This window comes from Amblyomma mixtum, chromosome 6 (assembly GCF_055824585.1).
Source record: "Amblyomma mixtum isolate Tamu chromosome 6, ASM5582458v1, whole genome shotgun sequence".
In the NCBI taxonomy this organism is placed as follows: Eukaryota; Metazoa; Arthropoda; class Arachnida; order Ixodida; family Ixodidae; genus Amblyomma; species Amblyomma mixtum.
Genome location: NC_143017.1, coordinates 22,387,381 through 22,407,776, shown reverse-complemented (window position 1 = coordinate 22,407,776; position 20,396 = coordinate 22,387,381). Strand labels below are relative to the sequence as shown.

The 20,396-nt window shown below is 46.7% G+C and overlaps 1 protein-coding gene across 6 annotated transcripts in view; it reads right to left on the bottom strand.

Annotated features, from left to right (window-relative positions):
* LOC149338409 (putative defense protein 3) overlaps nt 1-20,396 on the bottom strand; it is a 135,831-nt gene that overhangs the window by 88,301 nt on the left and 27,134 nt on the right. For 3 of the 6 annotated variants that reach the window (XM_089547640.1, XM_089547638.1, XM_089547639.1), the window contains one exon: nt 12,351-12,408. The exons of the other annotated variants lie outside the window; for them this stretch is intronic. In XM_089547640.1, coding sequence (XP_089403766.1) covers nt 12,351-12,408 — 58 coding nt within the window. The remainder of the gene's footprint in view (nt 1-12,350; nt 12,409-20,396) is intronic. 6 annotated transcript variants of the gene reach the window in all.

The window sequence follows — 20,396 nt, the reverse complement described above, 5'->3', positions numbered from 1 at the left end:
AATCGAGAGCGTATCTAAAAAACTAGGCTGAATTGCAGCTTAAACTTTATCGTCGAAGCAAGCTAAGTCATAGCGAAAAGTAACAACACCAGTAGTTGCCGGTAAACATGCCGACCGGAATCGCAAGGACTGCTGAATTGGCTGAAGCGGGCGGCTCTCGATTGAAAGGACGTTGCCATGTTTTCACGCCAAGGGCGCAAAAGCCGCAACTGCCGATTGCGTTCGTACGCTAACGGTAGCCCGTCGCCCTCGCGAATCGCTTCAGCGCATTCTGTTGTTCGACTAAGCGTAGTAAATTGGGGCGACGTCACGATGACGTAGCAGGAAGGCGGGTCCGTGTTGTCACGCCGCCGTCACCGCGGCTCGAGCCAATCAGCGAAGAGCGAATGCGACATGTCGCAAAAGGCGACACCGGGAGAATACCACCTCTGGGAAAGGTCAGTGATATGAGTAGAAAACGTGGGCGAAAAGACAATGACGTCATCGAGGTAGCACAGGAAGGTGGACCACTTAAATCCGTGCAAAAGGGCATCCATCATGCGCTCGAATGTGGCTGGCGCGTTGCATAATCCGAAAGGCATAACTTTGAATTGGTAAAGCCCATCAGGTGTCACAAAGGCGGTCTTTTCACGGTCCTGGTCGTCTACAGCAATCTGCCAGTAGCCGGAGCGAAGATCTATGGATGAGAAAAATTTGGCACCATGAAGGCAGTCAAGGGCGTCATCGATACGCGGCAAGGGGTACACGTCCGTTTTAGTGATCTTATTCAAGTGCCGATAATCAGTGCAAAAACGCCAGGAGCCATCCTTTTTCTTCACAAGTACGACGGGTGAGGCCCAGGGACTGTGCGAGGGTTCGATAATGTTTTTCGCGAGCATTTTAGTAACTTCCGCATTGATAACTTGACGCTCGGCGTGAGAGACTCGATATGGGCGGCGGCGCATGGGAGGGGCATCGCCGGTTTCAATGCGGTGCCTGACGGCGAGAGTTTGGCCCAGCGTCGTGATGTTGACATCAAAAATATCCGAAAAAGATTAGAGAAGGGCACGAAGCTGGGCAGTTTGGTCGGGACTGAGGTCGGTGGCCATCATGGTCGTGAAGGCGTCGGGCGACTGTGGAGACTGCCGGCGCGGGGTGGCATTGTCTTGAATAGGGGTTGTGGCCAACTGAGCGACGTGGCAAGGAGCGAGAGGAGATAGTGTAGCCACGCAGATGCCGGACGGGAGCACTTGAGAAGAGACGCCGAAGTTGAGGAAAGGCAGAGAGAGGGCGTTAGCTTGTATGGTGGCGTTGGTATGAGGTAGGGCAACGTTACGGGTCAGCAGGAGGTCAAGGTTGGGCGTAACAAGATAGTCGCCATCAGGAACTGAGCGAGATGGGGTCAGTGGAACGAAAGAGGCGGTTCGGGATGAAAGGCGAGCATAATCGGTACTGTATAGTCGCAGGGATATAGCGACGGGTTCTGAATCCAGCAGTGGAAGTTCGAGGTGTAGGACGCCATCCGAGCAGTCAATGAGGGCGGAATGGTCAGTCAGAAAATCCAAGCCAAGAATGAGGTCATGGGCACAGGTGGTCAGCACGGTGAATTGAACCGGTATACTGTGGCCGCCAATAGTAACGCGCGCGGTACACGCACCGTCGACGGCAGGCGTGCCACCATCCGCGACACGCACACGGGACATTGCAGGCGTGAGGACTTTGCGTAAGCGACGGCGGAGGGCAGCACTCATCACTGATATTTGAGCACCGGTGTCAATCAGGGCGCGCACAGGAACACGGTCGATAAAGACGTCCAGGAGATTTGGTCGAGAGGTCGAGAGAGGATTTGTGGTCCGGGTCGTTGATGCAGCGTCACCTCCGGGAGCTGCATCATTTAGTTTTCCAAATGGGAGCGGCTGGTTGAAGGCGACTGTGGGGAGCGAGAGCTGCGGCCCTGCGGCGACGGAGAGCGGGAGAATCGGCGTGGAGGAGTAACGGCTGCTTCAGATGGTTCGGACGGGGCTTGGGGCGAGAAGGTGCGAGTCGAGGTAGAACTGTAGAAGGAGGGGCAGACGTTGCGGGCTGGTGAAGACCATGTGGCCATGTGGGCGATGTGGCCAATGCGAGAACACCGGAAGCAGATGGGGCGGTCGTCTGCCATACGCCAGTAATTTGGATTGCGATAACGCTGCGGAGAATAATAGGTGCGACGATAAACAGAGAGAGGTGGCTGGGGGGTGTCCGGGCTTCTGATGGTGCACACAACCGGAGGAAGGTTCAGGTTAGCGAGTTCCTGACGCACGACGGCCTGAATCAGCGACACGGTGGTAGAGAGTTATCAGGTGCGGTCGGACGGGGCAGAACAGGCGCAAGGGCTTCCAGTTCGCGGCGAACGATGCGGGTCACAGTGCCGGCAACGGGGTCATCATCGGAAGAGGCGCGGGACAGTAATCGGTGTTCCTCAGAGGAAGAAGTAGCGGCAGTATTAGGGAGCCGAGAGAACTGCTGTGGAATTCGGCGGCTTTTAACCTGTTCGAAATGACGGCATTCTTTTATGATTGCGTCCACGGTGGTGCAGTCTTTGCAAACCAGTAAGTTAAAAGCATCATCCGCAATCCCTTTCAGAATATGGCTCACTTTGTCGGACTCGGTCATGGCGGCGTCGACCTTGTGGCAAAGCGCCAAGACATCTTGGATATATGCCACATAGCTTTCGGTTGACGACTGGGCGCGCGACGCGAGCTGCTTCTTCGCGGAGAGCTTCCGGTCATCGGGTCTGTCAAACAAAGTACGGAGCTTTTCTTTACAAGTGTCCCAGCTCGTCAGTTCTTCTTCGCGGGTTTCATACCAGACCCGGGCCATGCCACTAAGATAGAAGATCGCATTCGCTAGCATCACGGTGGGATCCCACCGGTTATAGGTGCTCACTCGCTCATATAGGCTGAGCCAGTCGTCGACATCGGTGCCGTCGTTACCAGAAAAGGTACCAGGGTCACGGGGGGGGGGGGGGGGGGGGGGGAGCCATGACCAGGAAGGGAGCTGAGGGAGCAGAGGGAGTGGTTCGTGACTCGCCGGGTAGAGCCATGATGGTAGTAGCCCCGGCCTGACGACCGCTTCGGAGCTGCGTGGAGTGGAGATCGTTTACCCCGCACCTCCACCAAAGATGTTACGTGGCCCGAAGTCTATGTCGGCACAAGGACGACCGGAGCACAGGGTACAGATCACAGCTAGCCCCGAGCGGCAAGCGCGCACACACCGGGCACTTCCTCTACGTCGTCTTCACGGAGATTATCCGTTGCAATATTTTCAGTGCTGTTACACTTTGATACCGAGAGTAACGGGAAAGAATTAATCGAGCAGCTTTGTTTTGAATAGATTCCAACATAATAATAAGATAGGCGTGTTGAGGGTCCCAGATCACCGACGCGTATTCTATCGCAGGCCTGGTTAGCGTGTTGAATGCGTGTAGTTTTGTGTCCTGGTTGGCTAGGTGCAGTCGGCGTTTAAGAAGACCAAGTTTGTTTAAGGCTTAGGTAGTGATCAGTTCAATATGAGTGCTCCAGGATAAATTGGAGTTAAATTTTTCACCGACGTATTTTACCGACACTGCTTTTTCAATGATAGCATTATTAACAGAGTAGTGATTAGGGCTCGTGTTGGCAACGAGATAAACTTGAGATGTTTAGTTTTATCTGCGTTTATTACCATTTGCCACCTGCCGCACCAACCAGTTAGCTCATCAACATCAGTCTGGCGAGCAACGATGTCGCGAGGGCTTGATATTACTCGGTAGTAGTAGTAGTAGTAAAAACATTTATTTTTTTTTCAAAAGGAAGAGTTAGGGAGTAGGGGGATGGGGATAGATAGATGTGGAGCTACAGTGGTCGGTCTTCCCTAGTCCAGGATACCGTTGGCCTCCGCCGCTGCCTTGGCCCTCGTCACCAGCATAAGCTGAGTGCTCGGGTCGGAGTCAGCCAGGAGGGCCTCCCACTGCTCTAGACTAGGGCTATTTACCTTTGGTAGTAAAGGGCTTTTTTCGCAGCCCCAGGTGGCGTGGTACGTTGTGGCGTAGCCCCCACACCACACGCACTCTTTCGCGTATCTGTTCGGCCACATTTTGTGATACATGGCTCTGCTTGGGTAGGTGTCTGTTTGTAGTCGTCTGAGCGTGGTGGCCTGCTCTCTGTCGAGGATATCCGCCGGAGCCGAGTACTTCTTGCGCGCTCCAAACAACGCCTTCATTGCCTCCCCGTAAGATTCTGGCGTGCTGAAGGGTTCCACCGGCAAACCCGCCCTCCGGTTCGTGAACCCTCGGACAACGGTGTCTGCCATGAGATTTCCCTCAACCCCAGTGTCAGGGACCCAAATGATGGTGTGTTGAATGTTTGTGTTGTTTGATCCATGTCTGTGTTGTTTTTGTTCGAAGAGGATACTCGCGGCTTTTCGGCCGATCCTTCCATCTCTGTACGCCCTTGCTGCAGCCTGAGAATCTGTGCCCTTATCAAAATTTCTATAGAAAGTCCATAGACTGTCTATAGACTTTAGTCTATGAAGTCTATAGACTGTCTATAGACAAATCCTTTAGACTGGTCTATAGACAGTCTATAGATTTATGGCCATACACTTTTAGTAGACTTTTGTCTATAGACAGTCTATAGACAAATGTCTACTGAAAGTCTATAGGTCTATAGGAAGTCTACAGACACATGTCTATAGACAGTCTATAGACGATCTATAGACTTATGGTCATACATTTCCTATAGAGTTGTCTTTAGACCGCCTATAGACACTTGTCTATAGACGGACTATAGACGACCTATAGACTTATGGCCATGGACTTCCTGTAGATTACTGTCTATAGACAGTCTACAGACAAAAGTCTACTGGTCCAGTAGACATATGTCTATAGACTGTCTATAGACATTCCATAGGTGTGTGGCCTGGCAGTGCTATAGACCTTTGTCTATAGACAGTCTATAGACCTCTGTCTACTAAACTATTAGTAGACCATTATCTATAAACTGCCTATAGACAGTCTACAACCACTGAAAAAAGTCACCAGAGTTCACAAATGACACAATCAATATACTTACAAATTTAGTTTTATTTCCAAGCTATCCAGGCCGGAAATATGCAATACATGGACCATAAGAATGCACAATAACATAAATGTTGAAAGTAACAGTCCCGCTAGTTTCCTCAGAAGCATTCTTGCGGCCTGTTGTCTGCAGTCAATCATCCGGGCATGTTCACCTGTACACCACAAAGGAAAAAAATAACAGAGGAACTGAAAAAAAAATTCCCATACCATCTCTACACTTGTGCTTTACAATGAAAGGCATATCCTGGCTATGCCATTCTAGAAAGGCAATCTTGATCTTTTGGTTTGGTTTTATGGGGTTCAAAGACCCAAGGCGACACAGGCTACAAGACGCTGAAGTGAAAGGCTGCGGAATAATTTCGGCCAACTCTGCAGAGTACACAAGCCTTTAGCATTTTGCCTCTATTAAAATGCGACCACATAGGCCGGAATCGAACCTGCATCTTTCAGGTCGCCAGACGAACATGATAGCCACTGAGCTATCACGCCGGCGCAATCATTTCAGTAAATACACGACAGATTATAAGTGTCTTCATAAAACATTGTAACAAAGACCCGTAATCCCTGGAGCACTCTACTCTGAATCCAGTACTGATACTGATTTCTGTATGGCAATCCTTTAACATTATTTGTAACAGAAGACATTGAACAATTGTGCCACATATCTGCATTGACTCGCAAGGAGGTGTTAAGAATGCCACCTCCATAAAATACAGATTCAGCGCACCTTACACAGGGATCCAAAAAGAAGAATATTGCAGCATTTATTCTTATAACCGCTATAGAAGAAGCGCTTCAAAATACCCTGCGTGAAGCCTGGTATACCCGGCCAAAATTTTAACTGGCTCTGGTGTTGCATCGCTAAATGCACCTTGTAAAAAAGGTGCCTTTTAGCTACACTGCTGGCATATTCATGCTGTAATTTGACGAGTGAAATGTCATTTCGTGGTTCCTTTTTGTTCATATATTGTTTGAGTGCAGCACTTTCGTGTTTAGATCAACGTTATCAGAAATATTCGTCTGCCACTACAACAGCTGAAACAAGCGGCAGACGCAGCAATGAATCTGGTCCATATGGCCTCATCCTCTGGGTAAACTACCACTCCTTTCATGGCGGACAAGTCGTTTACCTAGAGTAAGTGCAAATGCGCCACCAGAACCATTGGTGCGTATTCCGCTTGTTTCGGCTGTTCGTAGCAGCAGACGATGAATATTTCTGATAACTTTGATCGAAACACGCAAGTACTCCACTCAAACGTTATATTAACAAAAAGAAACTATGAAATGCCATCTCACGTGTCAAATTACAACATGAATATGCCAGCAGTGTAGCCAAAAGGCACCTTTTTTACAAGGTTCATTTATCGATGCAACACCAGAGCCAGTTAAAGATTTGGCCGGGTGTACGTAAGCCGATACTCAAACGGGCACAAGCTATACAAAACCGGCAGGCAGAAGCGACCAGTTCACCACAGATTTGCGCCTATAACTTGAAGCACAGAGATGGAACAGCATACTCATACATCTGCGCGTGCTCTTAGAAACAAGCGGGTTGCAGCGCTTCCATGCCGCGCTCATTATTCAGAAAACCCATACTGCACACAGAGGCTGCAGCTGCGCCGTTTCAAAAGCAGTCGCGAGTTTAAGACAACAAATTACTGTCACGATAAAATACCGTCTGAAATTCAATTAGTCTTTCCTTCAAGTGCAGCCCCAACAGTGCCGTAAAGAGGTGTGTTTCTTGCATGGAGGTAGCCTAACCCAACGCTGCTAGAAAAATCAACGAAAGCATTGAACGCGCTCAAAGTACGAAGTATTTAAATGAAGCAATTAACGCTTTCAAGAGGTGCAGCTATAGTAACTCGACAGCTTAATTTAATTTTAGGCGCAAATAAGCGGCGAATTACATCGGCGCTTTCGTAAGTTAGCAGTCTGAAATCAGAAACACATACTTTGCCTCTCGCGCAAATGGTATTAGAGAAATCTGTGCACGCGTGAGCGGGATTCATAAACGAACCACTCGGAAAGAAATGTAAGCCACCTCTTGTCGAGCCGACCTTTACCCAGCTTTCAAAATGAAGTGCCCGCAGGCGAGCGGGGGCGGCCAACGGCTCTGATGACAGACATGGAGGAATCCGTACGTGTGCAACGACGGGGAGACGGGATGGAGCTCGTGGGTTCTTCGCGGTGTTTGAGCACGCCGGCCAATCGCACGGGCAATGAATTTTATACCATCACACTAAAAGAATTCCTTCAGCGCTGCTTAACTACAACTTTGACAAACGTCTCGCGCTCCAGTCTGTAGCGTTACAAGACACCTTTGCTGAAACGTCGGCGCCCACGACGCGCACCGAGCGAGCGTCCATATACGTAGGAAGGAAATGCACACCTCAAAAAGAACAGCACTCCAAGGTCCAGACAAGCGATAACACAAAGATTAGAAAATAAATGTAATCCACCACAGAACGAGAGTGTATGTAAGTACGTTTTCGGAGGTGCAAAGTAAATTGAGCTCACACGGCGTTAACTACCGCACAGTTCCATTTCGGCCGTCATTCACAGGCTAAACGACATTTCTGGCCGCGCGTCTACCTTGCAACACGAAAACTCTAGTAGACAGCTCGCGAGGAGCGGCTTATCATCAAGGGCATCGCACAGACTGCCTTTCCGCGCGTTAGTAAAGACAGCGGCACAGAGATAAGCGGCATTAGTCGAGAACCCGATGGCTTCCGCCTTAGAAACGAAGATAGGACGTTTGTCACTGCGCACATAATCTGTTCTGCACACACAGCTCTGCTTAGAGTGGTTTAGGAGACCAAATGAATAAAATATAAACGTATAGACTTACCGTAAGCGGACGATGCAGCTGGATTTTGAAGAAAACGTAATCCGCGAAAAAACCGCCGACTCCACCGATGCAGCCACGCACAGGGTTGTTTGCAGCCCGAATGATTTTCCGCCGTCTCGTGGTAAAACGGTAAAACGTGAAACAGAAACCCATTTCACGGTCGTATCTTTATCGCTCGCACTCTTTCCGTGTGGAGCTTGATCTGATATCCAAGACCACAGAAGGTAACTGGTTTATAAGCGTGAATTCTTCGCATACCCTCTAAAAACCTTATTGTTTTCGTGAAAAGAGAACCGAAATCTAACTGCTTGACTGTATACGCGCCGCATCTCCCACCGAATAGTATGTGGTACAATTCTCAAATAATAATTATAATGTTGCATAGCATAACGTCTTTTTTGCGTGTGTTCGTGTTTAGAAAACTGATATGCTCGACATCAGCGTGTCATCGGCTCCGAAGCAACAGGTGCAAGGGTAGGAACGAAAAAATACTGGCTTTCTGATTGTTGCGTCGGTGAACTTATTCACGTGAATACAAACTGCAAAGGTATAAATGGGAGATGTTAATCGCACAGAGGACCAGGCTCTTTGAGACTATTCTGAGGTGTTTCTAAGCGATGGGCGCTTCCTTGAATTCTCTCACCCGTCTTTCCCCCTTTATTTTCAGGACGTTTTAAAGAGAAATGTAGAAGCGTTGATGAAATGTGTCTGATTTCAGCGCGTTGGACAGTAACGATCGAAAGATGGAATGGAACTGTGTCGAGCGATTCCTTTAAGGGACAGCGTATTCATTCGATGTAGTACAGTTTGCGGCGCCTTTACTTCAAGAACGGCTGCCTTTCCGCGGCTTACTTGTTAGCATTAAATATTTAATTGTATTGACAATATACGTCACGATATAACGAAAAGGAGCTTGTCACGGCTCCTGAAAATATACAGGTGGGTGTTGTAATGTCCTCACGCAATACTTTTTTAATTTCCGTAATAGCGAAGGAGGTGGAGGACTCCCGACATAGTTGCGGTCACCAGATGCAGGTCCCCGCAGCATGCAGTGCAAAAATAAATTGGCATTGTTCTATACTTAGTCGAAAGTCAGTGTATCGAACATTGTTAGATAAAATTAGGATTTTTATAGACTGGTCTATAGACAGCAGACTATCTATAGTGTACAGTGCATAGACGAAAGGAAATTGAGGTATTTGTAGACTGTAGTCTATAGAGAGTCTATAGACCGACTATAGACGAAAGGAAATTGAAGCAGCTATAGACCGTAGTCTATAGAGAGTCTATAGACCGTCTACAGACGAAAGCAAATTGAGGCTATAGACCTTAGTCAATAGACAGTCTATAGACCATCTATAGACGAAAGAAAATTGAGCCAGCTATAGACTTTAGTCTATAGAACGTCTATAGACAAAAAGAAATTGAGGCAACTACAGACCTTGGTCTATAGAGAGTCTATAGACCGTCTATAGACAAAAGGAGATTGTGACAGCTATAGACCTTAGTCTATATCGAGTCTATAGACCGTCTATAGACAAAAGGAAATTGAAGCAATTATAGACTTTAGTCTATAGAGAGTCTATAGACAAAAGGAAATTGAGGCAGCTATAGACCTTAGGCTATAGCGAGTCTATAGACTGTCATAGACGAAAGGAAATTGAGGTAGTTGTAGACCTAAGTCTATAGGGAGTCTATAGACCGTCTATAGACGAAAGGAAATTGAGACAGCTATAGACCTTAGTCTATAGGGAGTCTATAGACCGTCTATAGACGAAAGGAAATTGAGACAGCTATAGACCTTAGTCTATAGATAGTCTATAGACCGTCTATAGACAAAAGGAAATTGAGGTAGTTATAGACTTAAGTCTATAGAGAATCTATAGACCGTCTATAGACTAAAGGAAATTGAGGCTGCTATAGACTTTAGTCTATAGAGAGTCTATAGATAGTCTATGGACAAAAGGAAATTGAGACAGCCATAGACTTTAGTCTATAGATTTTCTATAGACTGTCTATAGACAAAAGTAAAAGTCTATAGGATGTCTATAGAGTCTATAAAAAGTCTATAGAAAGTCTATAGACCATTTTTATAAGGGTGGCTATCCAGTAACTCAGTCCCTGCCGATTGGCTTCAGTCAGGGCAAGAGCTATGGCGATCTCTTCCGCTGCTTGTGTTGTCCTTGTGCGCACTGATGCGCCAGTAACTATATTCCCATTGGCGTTCACTACTGCTACCGCACTAGCGTTTTCCTTCGTTCTGTACTTGGACGCGTCAACATACAGAACCATCTGTTTCTTCTTTAGGAACCTGTCCAACTCCAATGATCTCGCCGCCCGTCTTCCTTCGTGGTTCTTCGGGTCCATGTTTCTGGGCACTGGTTTAACCAAGAAAGTGCTCCTAATTTGGCTGTCAATGTCTGTCTTGTCTTCGCCCTCGTCTTCTGCCGGGTATCCTAGCTTGATCAGTAGTGCGCGGCCAGCGGCTGTTCTTTTAAGTCTTTCCATTTGAAATCTGAGCATGGTTTCGCTGTGCTCCTCATAGGTGCCGTACACCCCCATGTTCATCAGCTTCTCTGTCGAGGCGCAGGTCATGACGCCTAAGGCTTGCTTATACGCCCTTCTGATGCATGTTTCCATTTTGTTCTTTTCCCCTTTGTTAGGTTGTAGGTACGGAAGCGCGTACGTCATCCTCGGTATGATGAGCGCAGAAGTGATCCGTAACGCATCTCGCTCCTTCACCCCTTTTCTCTTGTTCGTAATTCGGCTTAACATCCTGCATATCTGTTTCGTGGAGTGTTCCAAGAGCTGGATGGTATGGTCCCGTTTGCCTTTCTCCTGCAGCCACATTCCCAAGATGCGAAGCTTATTTGTCCTTCTTACGGGTTGTCCATCTATCTCTAATTCTATCGTTCCCCTGTCCTCTTTATTTTTGTGAAGTCTAATAAATTCTGATTTTTCTGGGGAGCACTGCATCCCGCTAAATAAAGCAAATTGACCGATCTCATCCGCCGCTCTTTGCAGTATTTCTTGCTTGTTTCCCGTCGATCCTTTTGTCGTCCACACTGTGATGTCGTCCGCATAAACTGAATGTTCTACATCTTTGATGTTTTTCAGTCTCCTAGTTAATCCAATCATTGCTATGTTAAAGAGCAAAGGTGAGATGATGGATCCTTGTGGCGTCCCTCTGTTTGGCGTCGTCTTCTTTTCTGACCTAATGTTGTTGATGCCGATCGTTGCTCGGTAAATTACACAGTCATCTGCAAATAATCGTATGGCTCGACGTGATGTCATTAATAAATGTTAAGAAAAGCAGTGGACCCAGCAACGAACCCTGAGGTACTCCTGAAGGAATGCCTGTACGTCTTGATAAAAAGGTGCCTAATTTAACTGACTGAAAGCGGTTTGTTAGAAATGCGTTAATCCAGTGCATAGTATGTTGGTCTAGCTGCAGATTGCGTACTTTTATCATCAGGCTGTTATGAGGGACGCGATCAAAGGCTTTACAAAAATCAGCAAAGATGGAGTCAATGTAGAGGGAAGATTCTATTGCTTGATGAAGGTCCGTTATTAACTCAGATACCTGTGTCTGGCACGATAAATGTTTGCGGAAGCCATGCTGGTTGTTGTTAAGCAAGTTGTTCTGGTTAAGTCGAGTCATAATGTTTGTGTATATTATGTGTTCGAATACCTTGCAACATATCAAAGTTAGTGAAATTGGCATGTAATTATTAGAAACGAATCTGTCTCCAGATTTAAATACCGGGATTACATAAGCGGACATCCAATCTTCGCGTCCTGTTTTTAGAGCGCAGCTATTAAGCGCCCATCCACCAATCAATCAATCATTATGATGATGATGATGATTGGTTGATATGCGTCGTCGCTGTCGATGTAACAAAGCCAAATCATAAATAAATAACAATTGCCGCTACTGGGATTCGAACCCGCGGCGCCACGAATAGATAAATTTCGCTGATCATGCCTCGTGTTAAACTGCAACACACACTGGCGCTGTGCATTGCATCGTCGTCTGCTTCTATTAAAAATGATATGGAACTAATGTACACTTTCTAGCGCGCTGTGCATGCAAATCATCGTCTTCTTTACACAAATACTACTATCGAACTAGCAGAAAACTTCATTAGATTTCAGTTACCAAATTCAACAAAAGGCAATCACTGAAGTGGAATAATGCAAGCATCTTGGCATGATAACTAACTCGTAATTACGATGGAACAAGCACGTGACATAATTACCACAAAAGCGCATCCAGCTCTTTACACGATAAGAGGTTCGCTTCGACTTTTTTTTATATCTCGCGCACTTTCCATAAGCGTAATTTGGGTTCGCTGCATACTATTCATAATAAATCATGTACGCTGTTTTCATGCAAGAAGTGGAGAAGGCTTCTGCTCTCACTGTTGTCCGTCAGCCACTTGAAGAAATCCACCTCCCTTGTCAGCGTTAGTTCCACTTCCTGTAAAATTCGACTTGGTTCATCAGAACGACTTGCTTCACCGGAAACAAAACTTAACATCTGACGTACGCTGTACTTATACGTTCTGTGATAAAATACAGTATTATTAGATAGCTGGCTTGCATTAAACAATGCACAGACAGATTAGAGGATGTCTCTCGAAAACTTAGATTTATCTTCAATAAATAGGGCCAAAATAAATCCCCCCCCCCTACTTCTGCAAAATGTCCGCCTCCCTACGGCACACACAATAGCCAGATTTCTGTGTACTTAAGTTTGTTTTCCTTAACTGAGATCACAGAACAATACCAGACAAAACCAGATACTTACCTCAGCCGGAAACTGGTGTCGCAAGAACGAAGCACATAAAGCATTTTACCGAATACAGAACCAATGGTGATACATTCGAATTTTCTTTATCACAACCTATGATCACAGAATGGAATTTGTTGCCTTCTGATTTTGTAAATGAGATGTCACTTGAAACATTTGTGTCATATTTGACAACGTACACTTAAAACTCTTAGCAACTTCTTCACTATGTCCGATCAACCGTGCTGATTCTTTTTTTTCCTTTTATTGCGAAGCAATACTACTTTCACTTTCAGCTCCTCACGTGGCGAGGCCGCGGTAGACAGCATTGATTGACCTTGAGCGGCGCGCCTAGCGGTGTGACTCTCACAGCTGCAAGAGCAGGGCTCCAGCTTGTGCCGTCGCGAGGCGAGGCCGCGCGTGGTGGCTGCTGCCTAACTCCTGCGCCCGCCGCGCGCGGCGCGGATTGGATTGCATTGGATTGGATTGGATTGTATAACAGATGCACCACCACAAGTCTAACCACAAGCACCACCACCAGCTACACTACCAGCTGAACCATGGCGTAGCTACGGATATTGCTTTCGCAGTTACCGGGCTTAACCAGGCCAAGCCACAGCCATGTTTTCTATGCTGTGTCAATTTAACGTCAACCCGATCTTGTCAAGGTCTCAAAGTGAGGCCAACAGCATGTAATAAACAAATAATAAATATTCAATACAATTCAATGTTTATTTTCCAACTCTAGGTTGGGGGGCACCTCAGCGAAAAAGCAGTTTCTCACTGCTTGAGAGTGCCGAGGGCCCTCGCGTACATCAGCAGGCGACAGTTTTAGCAGGAAGCTGCTTTACATGGAACATATTACAGGCATAAACACAGGCATAAAGACAGGGATAAACACAGGTATAAACGCAATATAAACGCACTATAAACGCAGGTATAAACACAGCTATAAAGAATAGATATGTGGTTACCGAAATAACAGTGCAATCTCATGGTATTACCAGAGGGATACAATCAAAGCATCAAAAGGATAGTTTCAACGTTTCACGAAATATTCACGAACTTGTCTCCGAGTAAAAGTAGTGAAATCAGCACGCACGCAGTTTTTCATGTTTATTCAACACAAAGGGAACCTGGTATGTAAGTGATTGCAGTAAGTATGCCGTGCGACGATGCGGTAGAAACCACATGTGTGAAGCACGTGTTCGGGGATCACTTCTTTGACTAGTTAAGCAAGAAGAAGCGGTTAAAAATGCTTTAAATTCTTCACTTGAAAAGAACAACGAGTAGACTAAGCGGAATTCAAAGACAGTCATCACATTGATAATGCCAAAATCTGTAAATAACTGGCCGGTTGCATGTAGTCGTGGGAAATTGCCAATGTAGCGCAAAGCTTTCTTTTGCAAACGATGAAGAATGCACCGACTGTTAAGGCTCAGTGTAGCCCACACAAGTGTACAGTAATTAATTCGAGAAGCAAAAAGAGCGTGGTAAACTTGGAGTTTGGCTTTCACTGGTAGGAGCTGCCGGCATCGTGATATTGCACCTGCTGCTGCCGATAGGTGTTTTGATAACGATTCGATATGACTAGTCCATGTCATATCAGGGGAGAAGGTTACACCCAATATTTTAAGTTTATCAACTATTGTTATCACTTCGCCGCCAGATGTGCCGACGACCCTGCAAAGCAAAACAATTGGCCTACAGAGCCTGAGACACCGACAGACCTTCACACAAATTTCGCATCAGGGGGAATCGTAATCATCCTTAAATATTTTTATTTCCAGTATGCCCCTTTTTTAATAACGTACTGTCAGCGTCGACGCATCGGCAGCGTATTCACCGCCGCCCACGAAAGAGTGGCGCGCGGGTTGGGACTAGGGCTATCGTTACTAGGGTCGTTGTGAATTTTTTTTTTTTTGAGGAAAGGAAATGGCGCAGTATCTGCCTCACATCTATCGATGGACACCTGTACCGCGCCGTAAGGGAAGTGAGAAAGGAGGGAGTGAGAGGACGGCAGAACAAAGATGTGCCGTAGTGGAGGTCTCCGGCAAATTTCGTCCACCTGGGGATTATTAGCGTGCACTGACATCGCACAGCACACGGCCCCTCTTGAGTTTGGCGTCCATCGAAACGTGGTCACCGTGGTCGGGTTCGAACCCAACAGCTCCGGCTCCGTAGCCGAGAGCCCTAGCCACCACGCCAGGTGATTACAGTGTACCAAAATGTTTTTACGGCATACTTCTAGGATAAGCGGCGCCGCATGCGCGGTCGAGGCTCCCAGTTTTCAGGAAGCGACGAAAAAGTACAGAATATGCTAAAGGTGTCTGATAGTATCACCCACGGGTGCTGAGCCCTGGAAGCAAAAAGAAACGACTGAGCCCTCAGGCTGACGGCGAGGCTTTTGTGCAGACACGCGTGAGAATGTTTCCTGCCTTAATGTGGCGTTTTAATGCGATTTAGAAAGGTCGCCGTCGGCGTCTTTATTCTTCATTCAAAAAGAACCCACAGCGCCAGAAGCATTATTCTTTAGAGCAAACAGCTTTGTAAAAAAGAACTGCGGAGTTGCGGTACACTGCACTGGCAGGTAAGCCATTCCAGTCTTCAAAGATCCCAATAAATAAAGAGTTTTTGAAAATATTATCCCTGCAGGCGTAAACCTAAATCTGCAGCCGCGATCTTTTCGAGAAGAGAGGTAGCGTTGTGAATGAAGATATGATGACGCAGATTTTCCCGGTTGATTGCGGTGAAGAAAAGAAAAATGTTTAGGCCTAGATTTTTACGACATTCAGAAAGGTATACCTAATGAAGTTCTTTAACGCTGTGGCACTCAGAAAACGATCTTGCCTCTCCAGGGCGAACCTGGCAGCAAGATGCTTAATTCCATCTAGTGCCTCAATATGAACCCGGTGAACCGGATCCCACGAAAGGCAGGCATACTCAAGAATAGGCCTGGCATGAGCATGATAGGCCGCCCTTTCGAACATCTTACTTACGTTCTTGTGATCGCGTTGCGAGGAGCTGAGGGATCGCCCAGCGCTACTAATTGCACTTAACATGAGCTATCCATGAACCGCCCTCTGAAACCAACACTCACAAACGTTTTTACATAGGTTATTTTTCAGAATGCAGTTAACTTTCATAAATTACTTGTATACATGTATACATTTTTTGCCGTACAAGGGGATGTTGCTGTCAAAAAAAAAATCCTTGACAAAAAAACAAGTAATATTTCGCATCGTGAAATGTGAATTAGGTGCGCTAGCACTTCGGCTTTCACTTCGTTTTCGGTTCGATGCTTGTTTGAAAAGGGCAATGCGATAGCGATCTGTTCTGCCTCCGTTGCACACGGAGGGAAGTTGAAGGCGACATCCTATGCACAGCGCGAGAGACTGACCGGATGGAAGAGAGAAATCAGTTGAGTAGCCGATGTGAACGGGGACAGATTAGCGCTTTCGGCTTCTGCATTTAAAGGCAAAGCTTAAGACACGCCTCCCTCCCTCCCCCTCCCCGACCCCCACCCTCTTTCAGCTTTTGTGACTTGCAGAATACCTACATCTCTCGGTAAATAATTGCCCACAGTAATGTGAAGAGAGTTAGCAATGGTCCTACCGGGATTCGTTGCTGGACTGTGGTCACCTATGGGACTGGTTGAATTATCTTGTCGATAAAAGTTGAAGCCGTGCTAAAAATCAAAACCGGAACGGTTATTCGTAACAATAGGTTGTTGATACAAAGCTAATACGTTTCGGCTCCTATGCTAAATGCAGAAAACTTCATGCAGGAAACATCACAAGCTGCTCTAGCATGCTTTCATTTATACTGAATGACATTGAAATGCCTGTTATCGCTTCAAACCTACATGACGCAGGACCAAGGTTGCTCCCGATACTGATTGGTATGTCATTGTGCGTTTTTGTTCATGCTATTGTTTATTTTTTTATAGTTCCCTCTTTTCGTTCTTGCTTGCTTTTTGAAATTTAATTTTCTATCCCAGGAATACCAGCACAACAAGAACTTGCAATCAAGCGAAACTATCAAGGAAGTTCTACCCACAAGGCCAAGATCGTTCATGAAATAGCACGAAAAGACGACGCCGTAGGGCCCCCTCGCAGTAGCGACCTGTATCGGCGTGCTTGAAGATACGTCGAAATGCTCGGCGCCCAGGCCAGGGCTTAATGGCGGAGACCCGCCGCCGATTATCGCCTATAATAACAGCGTGATTTAGGCCACCGTGCGTCTACTATCAATGGAGTCTAGCGGTTTCAGCAAATATATTGACTGCCGTCGTTGCATCGCATGTAGGTTCGAGCAGCTCTGACGCCGTGGTGCTTCTAGGCACAGACGGCAGCTGCTACCACCCGTCGCTTGAGGGTTCGTCTGTGCTATCGTTTAAAGGGTCTCTGCAAAGCTTTTGAGCAAGTTGCTATTAAATGTGTGCATTATGTAGAGCAAATGGCACATCGTAGAGAGTGTGCATGGCGCATACAAATTCTCAGAAGTGGACCGATAATTTACAAACAATTTTCTAAAAATCGTGTTTTCACACCTTGCGGTGGCCTGCATTGCGGGACTTTCACGCGAAACCTCGCACGACGCGTCATGCAGCGCTCCTTACATCAGTTGGCTTTCATTGTCTTGTCAAAAATCCCAGCGGCGAAGTAGAGTCTACGGCCGACAGGAAACCGCGGCTTGTCTCCCTTTCCCCACTATCACGCATTGTCCAAGCGTCTACGGCCGACAGGAAACCGCGGCTTGTCTCCCTTTCCCCACTATCACGCATTGTCCAAGCGTGGCTTAAGATCAAGCGCGGCCGGGATCGAACCCGAAAGACAAGGGTTCAATGCCGGCCGCGGCGGCTGAATTTCTTTGGAGGAGAAATGCTAGATGCCCGTGTACTGTGCGATGTCAGTGCACGCTAAAGAACCCCAGGTGGTCGAAATTTCCGGAGCCCTTCACTACGGCGTCTCTCATAGCCTGGGTCGCTTTGGGACGTTAAACCCCATAAATCAACCAACCAGATAAAGCGGGAAAAAAAAAAGTGTAAACAATCCAACTGGGTTGGGTGGGTGGTTGTTTTGTGAGCGGAGGGCGGTGCTGGTCGGTAATCTTAATTTTTTTTTCTTGCTTGGTTCGGTGTATGTGTAGAGAGCCAAAACACAGAGACCGTTTTTAATCGCCGATATCTCTAGGGCAACATATGCTAGATGAAAAAATTGTGTGCGAGGTTTATAGGCGACCCAAATGCTTTCAGTATTCCTGGTGTTTTGAACGCTCGGTGCACACCGCTTCAGTGCCCCTTTAAAGTGACTGGGAAGCTGCAGCTGCACGCGCCCTCAAACGTCGTCCTGCACCTGCTCTTGCCGAAGGGGATCAGGTCACTCATTTATGAGGACGATGAAGGACAAGGAGTTCCAGACCCAACGTCTTATAATGAAATATCGGATTGATTGTAACGGCTGAAAAGCCCCTTGACCGAGGAACGCGATTGAAAACGTGTTTTCTGTTCTACTCGAGGTTTCGTCCAAGCACCTACCGCAGAGAGTACGAGCACCACACCAGGTTCTAAAACTTGTACCAAGCCCATCCCCTCCCGGGGTGCCCATGCACAAGTAATGTTCAAAAAGCCTGACCTAATTTCTCACGTCTGGAAAATGCGATCACAGTGGCATCTGAGCCATGAGAAACAGAAAACCGCTATTGAAAGACTGCCTTTTCCCCAATTTACGGATGAAGCGTGCAGCGTGTCACTGCCAGCGCTGCGGTCAAAGCGCTATAAATCCACCTTTTTTATAGCACGACGGTGGCCGTAAACGCCAACAAATTAGGCTGTGCCGCGAGGGTAAAAGGCACGTGTGCTCCTCGAACGACGCTCCAGGGACCCACTGCGGCTCAGCCAGATGCGCCAGAGATCCACCACCACGGCGCGGCTTTTTATCATAGTTTCCGCAAATCACAACGAATGGTGCGCGCCGCGTCCCTTGCCTCCCAGGTTTACGACGCCCTTCCATGCTTCTACTCTGCCGCAAAGTAGTTTATTTTTGTGTGTTTTCGCCGTAGCATTCAATAATAGATCTCTAGTGCAGGTTTTTATCGTTGTATACTTGTTCAGAGATAGAAACAGTGTCATGTTTTTTTTTTGTCCCGAGCATTTTCTGACATTTACCACGCGGCTAATGACAGAAATTGATGCAATTATTATAAGAAAAGAAAAATGCGGAACAATTCCTTAAAGAACAGCGAACAATATTTTTTAGTTGGGGGGTATTGTGTTACCTAAGGCAAAAACTATACAAGGGGCGCTCCGAGAAGTTTCACAAATTGCCGCTGCAATCTATCATGCAACATGGTGTATTAAGAGGGGTGCTCTAGGGATTGAAGTTTAGGTTGCATGGGCTCCCCGATTTTTATAGGCTGTGTCAAACATCGTATTGTCAGATCCCTAGGAGAAGAAATGGCTTTGTTCACTTCGCCACAAGAAGTTAGAATTTTTTGTGCTCAGGTACATACTAACCACATTCTTAACGAAGAAAATGCTTTAGCATTTAGAAGTAGGCGCACAGCCGAAAATTCAAGGGCTCAACATATTTGGCAATGGGCCTGCCCCTCCAATTTATTAAGATGAAATTAGTGATAGATTAAGGTGAATTAGTGAGGATTAGTCGGGTAAAAAGGCAGACTAATAGAGATTAGTGGATGAATAGAGGTGGGATAAAGATATCTATTGCGGGTGCACAGCTAACATAGTGCTCCATGAAGACAGCAATAAAAGAAAATTCAAGGGGGCCCTTTGTTGACCTGGAGTGCGGTGAGGCGCAAGCCTTTTGCGCGGTGTTGCTGCTTATGTCAATGATGTGTGGTTAAGAAGTTAAGTACACAATTGCTTGTAAATCTTAAATTCTAGAGACACTGGAGGGTGTTTGGGAGGCATCCGTCTGAATCGACGCCTTTCTGCAAAAACTCTCCAGCATCCTAGATGAAGAGAACTGCATATGCGTTGGGAGGAAGTAGCGTAGCCATTAGCACGCTCGGCTGTGGAACGGAAGGACCGTGGTTCGAATCCCACCGTGCACAAAGAGTTTTTTTCTGGTCTGACTTGAAAGAGCGTGACACCTGTGCTGACAACCTTCTGCTGAAAACCTTCTGTCGACAACAATGAGGCGTTAAAGGCTTTCGCCTTAAAATTCTGATAAGAAAGTGGCCAGGCAGAGGGACACGATCTCGCAAGTGCTATTCACTGCCTGTTTACAGGAGGTATTCAGTGGCCAGGGTTGGGAACACTTAAGAATCAGAGTTAATGGATAATACCTTAGCTATCTGCGATTCGCTGATGGCATTCCCTTGCCAGGTTACTAAGGAGATCAAGTACAAAGCATGATCAATGAGTTGGACACAGCGCTATTGCACTGTGGACAGAAAAATTAAGAAGCACGAAACAAAAATAACGTTCAAGTCTTCAAATGGAACACAAGTTTACAGTTGGTAGCGAAGCTGGAAGCGGCAAAGGAATACATCTACTTAGAGCAGATAGTAACCGAAAATCCGGATTACGAGAGCGAAGTAATTCGATGAATAAGGCTGGGTTGGAGCGCATTTTGCAGGCCCTCTCAGATCTGAATGGCAGCTCACCAAGAAACCTAAGTAAAAGCTGTATCTTCCGGTAATTACCTATA